Here is a 17881-nt window from a genome sequence, read left to right on the forward strand (position 1 = left end):
CATACATAAGATGCTTCCTGAGCATTCTGAATCCAAGGAATTACAAAAAGATTACTTTCCTTGATTCTTACTTTTGTTTTACTGCCCCTAAGACTGCTTGTACTACTATAGATTCTTACAAACTGTGAACCCCAAAATTTGCATTTACAACCCATGACTAATCTATGTCTATACGGCTTATCTTCCTTGCAGTAGATCCTTCTGGGTCCATGTCTGGCTCGTTTGGCTTTGCACTGGAGGAGGATGAAGCATCTTTGAATTTTTTATCCATCATATACTTGAGGATGGATATCTTTTCTTCAGCATGGGCGCATCTGTTACTCAAATCACTAAACTGTTCGTGCAGGGAGTGAACTCTATGCAGGAAGAGAGCCATCTCAGCCCTGTATTTCTCATGGAGAATTTTGCATTGGTCTTCAAGCCTAGTTTCCAAACTGCGAACCTGATCCTCCAGAGCTTGCTGTTGTGCACGCACCTCGTCGAATTCAGCTTGTAAGTCCCTGCAATGAAAACACTGTTCTGGGCGCTCCATTGGGTCTGAAAAATGGTTGTAGGCGCTGATCGGATTCTTCTCACAGTGCCTCTGAGGACTTTCCTTACTACTGGTGTAAGCCTCCTTTCGAAGGCAGCAACCACTTGAGGGAATGACCTCAAACTTGAAGAGATTATCGCCTTGGAGAGGAGCAGCGGCTATTCCGCTCTTGAAACTGTGAATGCGAACTTTTCCTGTGGGGAGATAAGTCTGGACACCAGGGGCATATAAAGCCTTTTTCAGAGTGCTGTGATGGGGGGAAGATCTGCGCTTCCCAATGTTCCACCGCACCTTCCAACGCATATCCTGACCAGTATCTAGGATCTGATGTTTAGGACGATTTCCTTCTGCATGATGTCTGATTCCCATGCTCCGAGTTGATTTCCTTATCTGGATTCTGATGCGAGTCCTTTCTGCCTTATCTACACTATCCCCTGCACTATGGATTTGCCTGCAGTAATGGATTCTTTTGACTACGATTCTCCTAGCTTTGACTGGCTGCGGATTTCTCATGGTAACGGTTGGAGGGATGTGACGTTGTTACAGCTGAGGATGCCTTTGGAGCGTTCACAGGCCTTGTTGGCGTACTTGTCAGCATCTTTATTTAGTCCACGTAATATATGATAATATCGGACCTCCTCCAGCATGTCGTGAAGGATTTGGTTCCTACAGTTGATTTGCTGCAGAAGGATGTTTGGCGTGCTCCGCTTTTGCACCATGAGCTTGATGATGATTGCTGAATCCCCGAAGATAATCACTTTCTTAATTCCTATCTTGAGCAGTTGGGTGAGTCCTTGGAACAAAGCCAATCCCTCAGCCCTGTTATTGGATAGCTCACCCAACCCCCATTCAAACTGAAGAATGGTCTCACCATTGGCATTGCATATGAGACCCCCAGCACCTGCTAGGCCGGGATTTGATTTTGAGGCGCCGTCAAAGAACAAATAAAACCTATTGCAATTGCTCAGCCAGAGTGCGAATTCCTCTTCCTTGAGCCTCAATTTCCAAACGCTGCTAGCCTCCTTCAATCGTGGATTTCCCTGCCTTGGTGCCTGGGTGTTGTTGTTGTTTCCTTGTACACAGTTAATCAAATTTCTCTCTTCAACACTGTAATTGGTGGTCTCGATCTTTTCTTGAGTGTGGACTAAGATTGTTTCCACCGCTAAATTCTTAGCTTTTTGACACATAACTCTAATATTGCATCCTTTGTCTTGAAAAACCTTCCTGTTTCTTGCCAGCCAGATGCGCCAAACAAGGGTTAAGGGTATAGTATGCCATATTCTTTGCGTTAATTTGCTCTGTTTTCCTTTCCATGGGCAATTTTTCCTCCAATTGTAGACAGATTCTGCAATGGTTGCCTTTGGTTCCCATGTGACTTCCCCAATTGAGGACATCTGTCTCCAGCAATCATCTGCTACTTGGCAGACTACGAACAGGTGTTGCATTGTTTCTTCAGCTTGACAGCAGTTTGGGCACCTGGACGGACCCATAATGCCCCTTTTATTTAAGTTTTCTGCTGTTAGAATCTTCCCTTTCAGGAGAAGCCAGAAAAAGAATTTGACTTTAGGGGGTGCTTCAGCTCTCCAAACCAATTTCCATTGATTCCATATGGCCTGTGGGAAGGCGCTGTTGCAAAGATGTTGATACCCTGCCTTGGCTGTGTATTGAGTTCCCGTGGGGTCCCAGCGGTAGCCATCTTGCTTTCCTCTTTGGACCGGAGCTTTACTTTGCAGAAGGTTCTTGAAGGCTACAACGCTTGTTTCTAACTCTCTGGGGTAATCCGGGAGTTTCCAACCAGCCCAAGTTTGAGAATGGTTTCCCCATTGCGTTATTTGAGCTAAGCACCATATACCTCTGTCATTAAGCCAACTAATGGCAGGAGTTGCTTCTATGTTGGATCCCATAGGTTGCTGTCCTAATATTCTATCAGTGGAAAAATTAATGTTGCTCCCCCCTCCTGGGACCTTTGATATGTTTTGGGACATAAATGGTATGACTTTCTTGCAGAGCTTCCAGATTTTTGTGCTGTCTCTATTGGGGATATTGGTGTCCAAGAGTTGATGCCTTGTGCTGTTCAGATACTTGGCCTCTAGGACCGTTTTCCACCAAGCTGAGGCCCCTGAAATCAGTCTCCAAATTAATTTAGCTCCAAGAGCTAGATTCAGCAGTTTTGGAGATCTTATTCCAAGCCCTCCTCTCTCATGAGGCTGAATGACATTCTTCCAGCTTACCAGATTGAACTTTTTTCTTTCCGTTTTTCCTCCTTGCCAGAAAAAGTGTCTAAGAGCTCTTTCCATTTTTTGGTGGAAAGCCATTGGAGCTTGGTACAGAGAAAAACAATAGATGGGCAGAGAGGACAGACCGGATTTTAGAAGAACAAGGCGTCCTGCTGGGTTCAGCCACATGGATCCCCATTGTTGGATCTTTCTCTTTATTTTGTCAAGGATTTCATTCCATGTATCAGCTTTCATAAGTCCCATACTTACCGGCATCCCAAGGTAAGTGAAGTGGCTCCAGTTTAGCTTGTATGAGACTCCTAGGGTGTTTGCAATGTTGTGGATGGTTTGAGCAGTTGTGTTCCATCCATAGATGCAACTCTTTACCTGATTAACTTTCCCTCCTGAATAGTCCATGAATTGATCTAGAACCTTTTTGAAGCGCCTTGCAATGGTTATGGACGCTCCTCCCATCAGGAGGGTATCATCTGCAAATTGGGAGTGATTGATGTTCTTTGTACCTTGCTCAAACTGGATGCCAGTGATTAGGCCAATTCTTCGATTGTAATCCAAGGCTTTGCTAAGAGACTCAGCCATAAGAATAAATAAGTAGGGGGACAGGGGACAGCCTTGTCTTAGGCCACGAGAGGATTGAAAAGCAACACAGGGTCGACCATTGATCAGTGGGGAGATCCAAGGATTCGAAATGCAGGCTTTGATCATATTAATGAAGGAGGAATTGAATCCCATTTTATGAAGCACTGCAAACAGGAAGGAGTGTCTAACCCTATCAAAGGCGTTGGCAAGATCTAGCTTTAGGACAAATCCTTTCTCCTTTCGGCTTATGCTTGAATGAATGGCCTCTTGCACAAGAAGGATGGAATCAGAGATGTGTCTATTGGGCAGAAAGCCTCCTTGGTTTTCTGAGATCAAAAAAGAGAGAAGGGGCTTGAGTCTTGCTGACAGAATTTTGGTGATTATTTTGTATGCTGAATTGCATAAGGATATGGGTCGAAATCTTGAGAAGGTGGAGGGTCTGTTTTCTTTAGGGATTAAAGCTAGATGGGTTGAGTTGGTGTATCCCCCCAGTTTGCCTTTCCGAAGAGCCCAGCGTACCATTTTTAGGAGGTCTTTTTTGATCAGCTGCCAGTACTCTCTGTAAAAACTAATTGGAAACCCATCAGGTCCTGGAGCTTTGTCTGGGTGAAGACTCCAAATTGCTTTTTGAACTTCCTCCTCTTCTATATCTTGAGTGAGCTTGCTGTTCATTTCTTGAGTGACTTCAGCAGTCATGTATTGAAGTATACTTGAATAATCCTCCTCACTTTTGTCCTCTGTAAGGAGAGTTTTGAAATGATTGGTGGCTGCTTCTTTTATGGAATCCTGGGTGTCGTAGTTGTTTCCTTCACTATCTCTGATTGTACTCACAGTGTTCCTGGCCTTTCTAATTGTAGCCTGCTTATGGAAATAAGATGTATTTTTATCTCCCTCGTGCAGCCATAACTGTCTTGACTTTAGTCTCCATTTGGTCTCTTCGTCCCTTATTGTTTGCCTCAGCTGGGAGTACAGTCTTATCTCATTTTCTTTGGCTTGCTGGGAAAGACCAACAACTTCGATATGTTGCTGCACTTCCTCAAGACTTTTCTTGATTTCCTTTTTAATCAACTCGGGCTCCTGGTAGTTATTCTTTGCCCAGTCTTTAAGAGCCTGTTTAGTTTGCTTTAATTTTGATTCCCAGATATATATCGGGGAGCCTTCCACATGCTGGGTCCAAGCCTGCCTCACCACGTCTCTAGCTGCAGGGGTTCGATTCCATAAGGAGCAATATTTGAAAGGAAGAGGTCCAAGCTGGCAATGACTGTGCAAGGTGAGCGTTATTGGATAATGATCCGAGGCGGAGATGTTGAGGATGTTTGACTGGCCGGTAGAGAAGGAGGATAGAAATGCGATATTGATGAGGAACCGGTCAAGCCTCTCCATGATATTGCCTGCTCCTAGTCGCCTATTGCTCCAGGTGTACCTGCGGTTCTTGGGTTTTATATCAACCAATTCTTGCTCCTGCATAATGTGCTCAAGTCTGTTTCTGAATGGGTCTGGGCTGAAGATGCCCCCTCTTTTCTCATTTGCATGCAAAACCAGATTTAAATCCCCTGCGAGAATGAGATTGTTGTCTTGGTCTTCTTCTATGTTTGTTTCCAAAGTGTTCCAGCACACTTCTTTTTCCCTGTATTGATTCGGTGAATAGATATTGTATATTTTTACAGTTGTTCCGTTTTCCTTGCTTTCTAGATTTACACTGATCCAGTTCTGATGTATTTTGGCAAAGTTGCAGCTCCATTTACTGTTGTCCCACATTGTTAGGATGCCACCCGAAGCTCCTCTTGCTTCACTGGCACAACCGTTGTATTGCTTTTGCTGATTGATAATGTTGTTGGATTCAGATTGATCTTGCTTTGTCTCCTGAATGAGGATGATTTCAGGCTTTTCACTTTTGATTAATTCCTTAAGGGCTGTTATCTTGGAGGGGTGCCCTAATCCCCTACTGTTCCAGGATAGCATTTTCATCATGATTTACCGGAAGCATGGAGAGGTGCTCGCCTCTCTTTACCTTTGTAATTGTTTTCTTTATCCGAATGTCCAACAATGAAGGATTCTATAGGAGTCTGAGATCCCATGGCAATATCTTTCTGCGCACTTTCTTCTCTATGTTGTTTAACTGATTTTCTGCCTGGCCCATGTTTTTTGGGAATATCACAGGGTGCTCCATGATCCTTCGATGAGCTTCTGGTAATCCTTGTTGAGGGGGTGTCAGGGGAAGGATGTGAGGAATGAGGGGGGGAGGGATGAGGATGAGGATCTGATGGGGAAGTGTCCTGCTCGGTTTCTTCCTCAAAGAGGGCCGCAAAGGGGTTAGAAGAGGGAGGAATGGAGGGATCTGAGGGTCGAGGAGGTGAGGAGGGATGATGAGGGAGGGGCTGCTGAGAGGAAGAAGAGGGATGCTGATGGGATGAATGGGGATGGATGGGTTGCTGGAGAGAGGGCTCAGGGGCTTCAGATTCCGAAGGTTTCAGAGGAGGAGATGTTTTTTTTCTTTTAACAGTTTCCCATTGCCCTTCTTGCTCTTCTGGTTCTACATTAATAATTTTAGGGCATCTATTTGCAAAATGGCCATACTCGTGACATACCTTGCATTTGAAGGGTATCTGTTCGTAGTCCAGCTGCTGGATATGGCACCACTCGTCTACTTTCAGTTTGATTGCTTCCGGTAGTCCGCGTCCCAGATCAACTTCAACACAAATCCGCGCACAAGCCTGCATGTTATCCTTGGGTTCACTGCGATCTATGTATTTTCCGACCGCATTTCCTATTGCTTTAACCGAATCATCACCCCAGCAGTGAAGAGGAAGATGGGGCAGCCTGACCCAGACTGGAACTGCGCTTGGAATGTCAAGCTCTGGATCAAAATCCGGGGTCCATTTGTTGAGGTAGAGACCCCTGGAATCCATGAAGTAAGGCCCGTTTCTGAAGATTAGGTCCTTGTCTTCCTTAGTTTCGAAGTGGAAGGTAAAATATCCTCTGCCACAGAATCTGATAGATATTTTCCCTTGGGTCTTGTCTGCCCAGTTTCGTTCAACCCACCTTTGCACTGTTTTGGGCGAGGGCCATAGTCCTGTAAATTGCCCTATTAAACCTTTCTCTGCTAAGGAGATGGCTGCCATGCGAGGGATAGTCGGAGGCAGATGAACTTCCTGTAAAACATCTAGTTTCTTTACGAACTTGGTTGTTGTTGGCCTTGGTCTTTGCTGAGGAAGAGATTTAACCAGCTTGGAGAAAGCCTGTTGTAGTTCCGGATCCCCACCAGGCGGATCCGGAGGATCCATGGAGCTGATCGATCAAGCAGTGAACGGGTTCGATGGCCAGGGGTGCGCGCGCGCGCAGCAGCAGAGCGATTTGTAGATAGCACGCGAAAGCAAAAACATTAATTCTTAAACTCTAGATATGAAAGCAAATAAAAACAATCACTCTTAACCTCTCACACAGGAAAAGATATGAAAGAAATAAATCGCAATCTACGAAAGAAAATAAAAACAATCACTCTTAACTTCTCACAGAGGAAAAGATATGAAATAAATAAATCTTAATCTATGAAAGAAAATAAAAACAATCACTCTTAACCTCTCACACGGGAAAAGATATGAAATAAATAAATCTTAATCTATGAAAGCAAATAAAAACAATCACTCTTAACCTCTCACACAAGAAAATATATGAAATAAATAAATCTTAATCTATGAAAGCAAATAAAAACAATCACTCTTAACCTCTCACACAAGAAAAGATATGAAATAGATAAATCTTAATCTATGAAAGCAATAAATATTAATCTTTGTAAAACAATAAATCTCACACATTATAGATGGCCAATCCAAAAGCATGAAGGATGGAAAGTTGAGAGGCTCCAAATACAAGCATAACCAAATCAAAGTGAACATCACTCATGAGAATGGTGCCAAATCCAAATTCTGTATTCAAAACATGAGCATTTCCCCAACTTTACACATGCCTTTCAAAGGAAAAGGCCTTCCTATTTATACAAAAACATAAGAAGCTACCCTATTTAATGAGGATCCACTAAAATCTCATATAGTTACAACCAAATAGCTCATAATGAGACACATATCCCCTAGGTGTCTCATAGAGTTCTAATCCAAATAAGAAATGATGTGACACCTCATAGAGTTATAATCCAAATAGGACACATATCCTTCTTTGACCTTTTATCCAAATCTCCTTTGAAGGGAATTCGAATTTGAGCATTGGAAGCCACATAAGGGTGCCTTGGAAGCTTCCAAATAACCTACACATGTCATGAAACTCAAGCCACATATATAGATACATGAAACCATGTTAATTTCCTAGTTTTTAATTATAAATTCACTTTCAACACATAAAATAAATAACTTTGGTAAATAAGGATCCTAACCCATATATTTATGAAAATGGTGGCTAATGAACGGTTATATGGTTATGGAGATGTGACATGTGAGTGAAATGGTGATGATAAAGGTGAAAGTGAATGTCATTTTGAAGACATTTTGGAGGCCCAACATACCCCCCAACTAGAGCAATTGCATGTCCTCATGCAAATATTGCATTAATTCCTTTGATTTGTTTGCAACGTCTTTGCTTTTGAATAAGCTTGGCTTATATCATATGTCCTTAAACTTTGCATTTGACAATTTTATTTATTTTTGTAAAGTATTCCTTGTCATACGTTGAATTGCAACATGTTTGGTTTGTTCTTGTGTTTCAACCAAATTCTAATTGGTATTGGTTCTTGTGTTTCAATACCTTGTTTCTTTTTGTTGCAACAAGATTTATTGAACATATTTAAGATGCATCTTTAAAATTAGCCATATAGTGTGCTTTTAATTTAGACATTATTTGCAAATCATATAACTTTTTGAACCATAATGCAATTATGATTAGGACAAGTATGTTAGGATGAAATGAAAATGTGTGATGGTGTATGATATATGACTATGAAATGATGTCTCTTCCCCCCAACTAAATATATGACAATGTGAAATAGGAAGTGAGGAATTTCCCAAAGTTACAATTTCAGTATTTTAAGGAATTGCATGACTATAAATTAGAAAACCACATACCTTCACTTACCTTCAATATGCATGAGTTATGGAAATTGAAGAGTGTGGCTGCTTCTGGATCATGGAATGAAATGTAGAATTCATCTGCTTCTTGGTTGCATAAATGGTAGATGAGGTTGTGAAGTGGATTCTTTATTTCTGCTGCTAAATCTGTTGTATCTGCTGCAAAATGCTGAAATGATATACTCTTCAATTGCTATAAAACCAATGGTACAACTCTAGTCATGCAAATAAATGTGTTGGCGTCGAGCATGAAGAGAGGTCATTGGATTATCGACCATTAATGAATGTCGTTAACCAATGCGAGACAAACACGCCATTAATGTCAACGAGTTCCAAGGTACCTAAGTACATCTTGCGAAGGGCGAATAAATGAGCCGATGTCGAGCCACTTGCAAGATCCAATGATCAAGGGACATTGATGTATTCCCATGATTGTTGGCGAGAGAGTATGTCATTAAAGCATACAAGCCTCAAGGTACTAATGAGGACTCTAGCCTTAGACCTAGATAATGTGTCGATGTCGATAGGCCAAGGCTTGTTAGAAGGAAGGCCTTAAGGAATCCTCCATCATCTAACGCGAGCATGAAACAATGATTTTGAAGGACTATGAATGGAAATTTTTGCAGTGGATCAAGGTTTATTTAACAAAAAGGAAAATGACAAGCGAATGGAAAGTAAAAGGACAAATCAGCATGTAAGCGAGCAGAATGTCTTTATGAAAATGGGTTATGAGTTAGTGAAAGCAAGGCGGGAAAAAAATGAGCAGTGAAGGAAAATGAGATGAGAATTTTATTAGCTGACTAAGTGAAATGCAATGCAACTGCAAAGGAAATGAGATGAAGGTTTTATTGACTGAAGGAGTATGGATGCAATGGAAACACTGTCATCTGAAAGGTTTTCAACTGTTGGATCTGATATGCATTAGCATGTGCTCATGCATTGATGTTTCATCTCTGTTGTTGCTCTGATCATTTTCTTGTGAAATAAATGTGGTCTTTGAGAGACACTATTTGCTTATGATTATCTGTTCTTCCTCTTGGAACCTGCAAAAACTAGTACTTCGTCTCCAATGGATTGTAAGGTTATCAAAATAGAGAGGTGATCAATTTCTTTGTTCATGACATTTACATAAAAAATAAGAATCAGTACTATTAAACAAGTTCATGAAAGAAAAGCAAGAGAGTTTATACATGTGTTGAAAGTAGTGCCTCAAGTTACTTGTTGTTTCTTTTCAACAATTTTTTCATTATTTACTCTTTCAAAATCTGATAATAGCTTCCTCATTTTGTATATCTCGTCGAGATCTTTCTATCGATGCTTGAATCATCGAATTCTGATGTCGTGTGAGAAAGTTAGACTGTTTTGAGATTTTTATGAAATAGTAAAAATTGTCATGTAAAATGTGGCATGGGAACATGATGCTACAGTGAAAGATGTAAGCAGATGAAATGGCATGTTGATCATGAATTTCTGGTTAAAATGCATTGTTTGACAAATAAATCATTGAGTTAAATGCAGAATGTGCACAGTTTTTGTAGCTAAAATCCTGAATAAACAACCCAAGTTAGTAAATAACCAAAAATGAATTCAAAGAGCAAGAAACAATGTTGTGGTTTACTGGAGCCAAAATCCAGTGATAATTGCAATGCCTCTTTCAAAAAAATTAACAAATTTTATTTTTTTAATTATTTTTATCAAAAAGAAACTATAATAAAGAAAATATTTTTTTAATTAATTTTTTTTAATTTTCTTTATCAAAAAGAAATTATAATAAAGAAAATGATTTTTTTTAATTATGAGACACGTGTCTAAAATCAACTTTATTAAATCAAATTGGACTCTTAGACCTCATGCCATGTGGAGCAGGGTTTGTTATTCACTTGGATTTTTTTTAAATCAAATTTATTAAATCTAATTGAACTCTTAGACCATATGCCATTTGGAGCAGAGTTTATTATTCACTTGGATTTTTTTTGCTTTCAACTTGCCATGTTAAAACAATTCAAAACAAAAATCATTTTTCCCTCACACAATCTGCAAAATAGAGCTCTGAAGAACCATGAATTTCTCCCAAATGGTTAGGAATCCGAGGAAACGGCTCTTTGGTTATTAAATTCATCCTGTTCTAGAAAAAACCCATGTCCCAATTTTTCCAGATTCGCGCTGGTTTGCTCAGAAACTTCGTTTTGAAATCGCGTGTCAAGATAGTTTACGTTTTCTGGTAATTACATTTCCTGCAAAAATCAATTTCGGATTTCTCTTAAACGGTTGCAAAATTCAGGGAATCATTCTCAAGTTACCTAATTGCCCTATTCCAGAGAAAACCCGTGTCTTATATTTTGCTAATTCGCCCTGGTTTATTCAAAAAATTCGTTTTAGAACCAAGTGTCTATGCTGATGCGTTTTCTAGAAATGTTCTCATGATTTTTGATTTGCGGGTTTTGAATATTGGGCTTATGGCTGCATGGATATTTTCTAGCAAAGGAAAAGAGAAGATCTAACTCTTGCATTACAGAGGTAAAGATTTTTGCACATGGATTTGCAAGTCTTACAGTAGCTAAATAATTTTTATGGTATACTAGCAATTCTGATCCTTCAGGTCACACGAAGTGCAGAAGGAGAGCATATTTGAGAGATTTATTTTGTTAGCATAGTCAAAATTTTATCAATCGATTCTTCTGTAAATTTTGTAAAAAAAAAATGAAAAGGCTTGATCTCATACCTTAAATTATCGTTCATGATCTTCACTTGCATTCCTTGTTCTCAACCATTTGTTTTATTGCAAATTTTCCTACAAAGGGTTAGTAGATAGGTGGCTCTTATTGCACAAAAAAAAACATCAAATTTATCCTAAAAACTATAAAAATTTATTTTTATTTTTCTTATCTATCTAAAAACTATTTTTTTTTTTTTTTTTTTAAGTATATTCATGCTTCCAATGAAACCATTTACGGATTAGAATTTTGAAATGCTCATATCCCAACTTGAAAAGTATACCTAATTGTTTGTAAGGATATGTGAAATTGACTTGACCTTTCGATTTGCCGCAAGGATCTCTTGAAGAATTGATGAATATTGTGGCGTAACCACTTCTTGATACCATTCCTCAATGTAGTCTTTGTGTTGCATTCTAGATCTTTGTCCATAAATGGTTAGTATCGAATTTTTATATTTTTATAAAAATGATATGCAGCTAAATGATTTACGCATCTACATGCTTTAATCATGCATCTAGAAAAAAGAGTAAAATGAACTCTAGACTAAAAGCTAGTTTCTATGCACACTTCCCCGGCAACGGTGCCAAAATGTTGGGGCAAAGTGATTGCCTATCATTTAATTGTCAACCCGAGGGTTTCGTAAAACTTGCGAAGCGTGCGTGCACTATATATGCTAGAAATTAGCTTCCAATTTAGGTCAATATAACTACTAAACCAAATAACGATAAACCAAATTGACCTATTCTAATTCAACAATCAATTCAAAGGAAATTATAAAGCGTTTGGAATTGAAATCTTAATCTATCACACTTGCAAGAATTGAAGTCTTAATCTACCACACATGTGGGAATTGAAAAGCACACCACTTTCAAAAATAAAATTGCATGAAATGAAATCTACTCTAAGGGATCATGTGTGCATTATCAAATCAGGATCCTATCAAATGAATAATAAAAAACACATGATATGAAATGAAAGCAAAAACAATAATTCTTAACCTCTAGATATGAAAGCAAATAAAAACAATCACTCTTAACCTCTCACACAGGAAAAGATATGAAATAAATAAATCTTAATCTATAAAAAACAATAAATCGCACACATTCTAGATGGCCAATCCAAAATCATGAGGGATGGAAAGTTGAGAGGCTCCAAATAAAAGCATAACCAAATCAAAGTGAACATCACTCATGAGCATGGTGCCAAATCCAAATTCTATATTCAAAACATGAGCATTTCCCCAACTTTACACATGCCTTTCAAAGGAAAAGGCTTTCCTATTTATACAAAAACATAAGAAGCTACCCTATTTACTGAGGATCCACTAAAATCTCATATAGTTACAACCAAATAGCTCATAATGAGACACATATCCCCTAGGTGTCTCATAGAGTTCTAATCCAAATAAGAAATGATGTCACACCTAATAAAGTTACAATCCAAATAGGACACATATCCTTCTTTGACCTTTTATCCAAATCTCCTTTGAAGGGAATTCGAATTTGAGCATTGGAGGCCACGTAAGGGTGCCTTGGAAGCTTCCAAATAACCTACACATGTCATGAAACTCAAGCCACATGTATAGATACATGAAACCATGTTAATTTCCTAGTTTTTAATCATAAATTCACTTTAAACACATAAAACAAATAACTTTGGTAAATAAGGATCCTAACCCATATATTCATGAAAATGGTGGCTAATGAAAGGTTATATGGTTATGGAGATGTGACATGTGAGTGAAATGGTGGCGATAAAGGTGAAAGTGGATGTCATTTTGAAGACATTTTGGAGGCCCAACAGTAATTATGCTCTTATGCTATTGTAGTGAGTGGTCGTCATCTCATGCATTTAGGGTGATTGGCGGTGCATATTGTGACAAGGAAATGGCAAGTTAACAACTTGGAGGAGCTCTTCTACAAGATCAACTACTACTTGTGGTTGTAATCTCCTTCCATTTATATTAATGCAAAGAATTCATTGTTTTCCTATGTGTGATGTTGTTATTTCACTTATTTTAATACCATGTTGATCTATTAAATGAAGTACTTAGATGATATTGCATAGATCTCGTAGTTTCTTGGCTTGTGTTATCTGACTGTGCAGGTTCTAATTTTGGAATTCAGAGCTAGAATTGGAGCTTCCAAGCTAAAGAAGGAACGAAGTGTGCGAAGGATTCAAGGTGGGTCTCACTCTGTCATCTATTTACTTTAAGGAAAATCATTGTGTTCCTTGTCTCTCTATTCTTCCAGGTTAGCCATCAACCTGGGTGAGATACTTTTATCCACAATCGTAAATCTTGTAAAACACTGTTTATAATTAATAATAATAATAATTGATCTATAAGTTGTCGTGGATATTCCACTGGACATTTCGTCACAATAAATCGAATAAAATTATATTTAAAATATAAATTCTACACTATTACAATTTTGTTGAATTTATGGATCTATAGATTTACTATTAATAGTTCATGAATGTGAGTTTAAAATTAGGTAGAAAATAGAGAACAATGAAATAAAATATCACACACACTTTTGAAACAAGATTTGAATCGGTAAACCCTTTCGAGAGAAAAACCCAGCTGGAAGATGAGGTCACTCTACTCCCTTTCTCTTATTTGAAATATGGCTGCAAGTAAACAGAAGTGTGGCTTGTGGCCCGTTGGCTACTACAGTGCACAAATCCTCTATGTGTGCTCTATCTCATATCTCTCTCGGCTAATTTTTCTCATCTGAGGAACAATTTCACTTGAAATAATGGAACCCCTTTTCCTCCTAGTGGCCTGGTTATAACACAGCCCAATAGCCTACTAGTGGTTAGATTTGACTACCTCAACTCTTAATTAGAGCTGCAATATATACTCTTCTAAAGTTTTTTACATCATAATCACATGGCTAGCCCCTGTTCCACAAGTTAGGGGGCTGACGTGGCATCCTCTTGAATTATGGTGGTGAAAAGATGAAGGTCAACTTCTGAGTGGCATAACTTTCACATATGGACTTTGATTGATGTGATTCCTATGTTGTTGGAAAGGTATATATGTGTATAATAGAAAACAAAGTTCATTGTTATCCTACCCCCAACTAATGTCATCATACTCCATTTTCTAACTTGTTTCAAACATTATTATTTTACTTTTGCGCCTCTGGCCTAAGCTTTAGGTGGGTTGTCCTTCCTTGAACTCCCACGCATATAGAAACCTCTCTACCATTGATGGGCCTCTAAATTAAACATAAATTAAGGCCCATCCGACCATCCTTCATCACATTAAACCTCTTTTTTTTCATTAGATAATGTATTTTTAATTTGAATATGTTCATTAGGAAGGTTTATGAATAATTGCATATTTGTGCCTAATATTATTTATTTTTGTGTAATATTGTGAGAATATTGGGCAAATTATGGAAATTTGGAGGAGAAGATAATTTAGGAACCTGCTCCCTACTACAGGAGGATCAATATTAAATAATAAATCAATAAGATATTATGGAATTATGGCACAGATTGTGGAGCTCCAATGATTGAGAAAATCTAGAAATGTGTTCCCTGCCATTTAATGCAGATTCCTAGTATTGGGAACTAGATCCAATAATCAAGGGATTTTGGTGGGGAAAGATTCCTTATTCATGGGGAATGATTCCTAATCATTTGTATAAGTACCAAGTCGAATTTTCCTCTAGGGGTGAATTTTTATTAGTCTTCTTATAGAGAGAACTCGTATTTTTGCAGCTCTATTGTCATTTCTTGCAGGGATGTAATTGTATTGATGGAAATAATGAAGATTGGTGACATGTTCAGCTTATAAATCTTGGTATCCTTCATAGGACTCTGATTTTCCTTGGGCTTGGCCATCCCAGGAGCCTCAGAGCCCTTTTATATCATTTTCTTTTCTTCTTTTCACTTCTTATTCACATGCATCTCTTGTTCTAGTTTTTTTTCTTATTTCTGCATTTAGTGTTAATGATTTCTTGTTGTAGGATTGGGTTAAATAGTTGAAGTAAGTTCTTTTGATGGATCACAACCATAATTTCATCCTTGGAAAATCTTTAGAAGATCATATTAATCATTGAGCTACTTGGATTAGTTTGCTTATTCCCAAATCTATATTTATGGAACTCCTTTGTGGCAAATAACAATAGATTTCTTCTATTGTTTAGAGCATGCTAACGAACTTCAATCGAGTTGGTTCCACTTGCATTAGATTAAAAAAACATTATAGTTAATAAAAAAATTACCCCATTTCATTTTCACTTGATTAGGTTAGGCATTTGATAGATTTACTAGCTCACTAGTTCTCGAATTTCTAGATTTTAGACTAGCAATTTTCTGTTATTTTTTAGCATGGGTTTTTTTTTCCAAGGAAAAAAACCGAGCTTTTCTATTATAAAAAATAAAAGAGCTACAAACAGATGAGTTAACATCCAGCAGATAGAAACACTGCCTGAAACAGAGAAAGTGCCACAAGGGCTCGCATCGTTAGTGAACTAACGTGCACAAAGAATATGAAGGAGAAGAGAAGAAAGAACGAAAAAAGGGAGAAAACCTGGCTTCTGGCTCAGGTTTTTCGCCCCTTTTTCTTTTCAACCTTGCGCCACTCTCCCACAGTGGCCTCGGTCGAGACAATGACTAGCTGGGCTGCTTCTTTTTGTTGTCCAGTTTCTTTATCTGAATCTGATGTGTCTGAATGATGCTGCCGTTTGATGCCCCCCATGCTTTGATCCACGTTTGTCATCTGTTGCTGGGTCTCTGCCTGGAAAGAATGTGGCTGTAGCTCCTTGTTGCCTGCTGTATTTTCCTTTTGGGTCTCTAGATCGTCCTCCTCTATGATTGTATCGTCCTCCTCTTCTTCTGTTTCTGCATCTTCTGATACTATGGGGGCTTTCTTTTCCTCGGTTTTCTTCTTTATGACATTGTCTATGTTCTGCCATCCTTTGTGCTTCCTTTGTTGTGGCTTGTTCTTATTATGACTTTTGCATGCATTGAGCAAGTGACCTGTTTGTTGACATCCCCTGCATCTGAATGCTGTGTTCTCATAGTCCAAAGATTGTTTCCATTGAGTATTGTTGAAGTTCAGGATGATGCTTTCTGGTAATCCCTGGCTGAGATCTACCTCGATGCAAATTCTAGCAAAAGTAAAGATCCCTTTTAGATGTCTCTCTGTATCTATCTTTAACATTCTTCCGAGAGTATTTCCTATGGCTGCTAGGGATGAAAAGTGCCAAAAATGCATCGGAAGATTATGTAGCCTTACCCATACCGGCATTTTTGTTACCACCATGGAGTTTGGATCAAATTCCGGAAACCAGGGGGTAACAAATAAACCCGCACTGCCCCAGAACCATGGTCCTTCGGTGAGAACTTTATCCCTCTCTTCTTCGCCTCGAAAGACTACTATGAAGAAGCCTTTCGAGCATAGCTGAATCCGGCAGTTTTTTGTCCATGTCATGTGTATCCATTGGTACAAAGCATCCGATCTAGGCCAGAAACCGTTAAATCTACAAATGATTGCATTTTTTTTTAGATCTGTGAAAATGCCCTTTACCTCTGGGATATCCAGCAGAATGGAGGGGCTCTCTGGTGCTTCATCTACGATATACTGTCCTGGAGGGGTATTTTCATTTGCATGTTCTTTCCCCTTTTGAGTGCCTATCCCCTTTGCTGCATCTCTGAAAGATCCTGTAGGTTTTGATGTAGATCCCTTTGATCCACCTCGCAGCCGGAGATTGAGAATAACAGTTGAGTCTTTTGTAATCCTATAATGCTGGAGGATGTGTTGATCCTGCATGCATAACCCAGAGAATAATAGGTTTTGTGATGCAGTTGGGATGCCCATTCTGACCTGTATCTCTTTTTTTAAATCCAATACCGTCATCCATGCCCGGATCTGCACGCAAAAATGCCTTCCTTCTGTTGATCTAATAAAGATTTGTTTCAGATCTGCTTTGTCTGCCGATCTTATGGAAATTTGTTCCGCTGCAGAGAGTATAGGGACTTCATAGCCCGAATCCGAGTCCCTACACCCCCCCTTTTCCAGATCCACGGCTTTTTCATGTAAGATTTGCCCTGGGGCGAAAGATCGAACCCCCGGCGGACTGTAAAGGGGCAAAGAAACTGGACGCCTCGCTCCTTCACCATCGCAGACAGTTTTTCCTTGTCTGTGCAATGCTTTTTCGTATATTTGTGAAACAGGGCTCCTGGCTTGGACCGATTGCGATTGGGTGGACTGAGCCCTTTTTGTTGCCGCTGTGCGATGAACCCTCTGCACCCTGTAGGAGGGGAATCGAACCAGATTTATTTTCCTGAGGATCGATTCGTTTGAAGCTTTTCCCGCTGCAAAGCCAAACCAGGACTCTAGGGGAGCATCGAAATCACAGAAGTCAGTGGCCTGCCGTCTTGCAGATCCGTTTGGGCGCTGGACTGTTGAGGACGCGGCGGCGCAGAGAAGCCCTCCTGAAACCCTAGATCCCTGCTTCGCCTCCATCGTAGCTCCAATCCCTTTTAGCATGGGTTAACAGAGGTCTTTTTGAGTGATTCCACTTGGAATGGAGACCTAATACATCCTAGTCAATAAAAAAAAAATTGTCCCATCCAATTTGGAATTTATTTGGTTGGTCATTCGATGAATTATAACTCCCTATAGCAAATTTGTTGTTTCTTGTAGTATTACTACAGAAAACCTTGTAATAGTCTTCCAACATGCATATACTTGCCCATATTCACTCAAGAAACTTGGTTATTTTC

At 39.2% G+C, this 17881-nt stretch overlaps 1 protein-coding gene across 1 annotated transcript; it reads right to left on the reverse strand.

The window, feature by feature from the left end:
- Positions 1 to 1041: 1041 nt before the first annotated feature.
- Positions 1042 to 17621, reverse strand: LOC149175266 (uncharacterized). The gene is made up of 3 exons (XM_089421098.1): positions 17007 to 17621; positions 16683 to 16919; positions 1042 to 5208 (listed from the first exon to the last, which is right to left on the reverse strand). Exons 1-3 carry the CDS (start codon positions 17619 to 17621, stop codon positions 1042 to 1044), a joined length of 5019 nt encoding a protein of 1672 aa, XP_089277224.1.
- Between the last annotated feature and the right edge of the window lie 260 nt (positions 17622 to 17881).

The sequence above is a fragment of the Pinus tabuliformis genome, chromosome 4_1 (assembly GCF_031772625.1).
Source record: "Pinus tabuliformis cultivar Carrire ecotype Pingquan chromosome 4_1, CPIR1, whole genome shotgun sequence".
In the NCBI taxonomy this organism is placed as follows: domain Eukaryota; kingdom Viridiplantae; phylum Streptophyta; class Pinopsida; order Pinales; family Pinaceae; genus Pinus; species Pinus tabuliformis.

Excerpts from the sequence above, each read along its gene's own strand:
- LOC149175266 (XM_089421098.1), bottom strand. The coding sequence starts at position 17,621 with ATGGAGGCGAAGCAGGGATCTAGGGTTTCAGGAGGGCTTCTCTGCGCC. Across the intron at positions 16,920-17,006 it reads AGATCCGGGCATGGATGACG|GATCAACACATCCTCCAGCA; the intron begins GTATTGGATTTA and ends TTATGCATGCAG. Across the intron at positions 5,209-16,682 it reads TTCTGCTGGATATCCCAGAG|GAGACAAAGCAAGATCAATC; the intron begins GTAAAGGGCATT and ends ATCCTCATTCAG.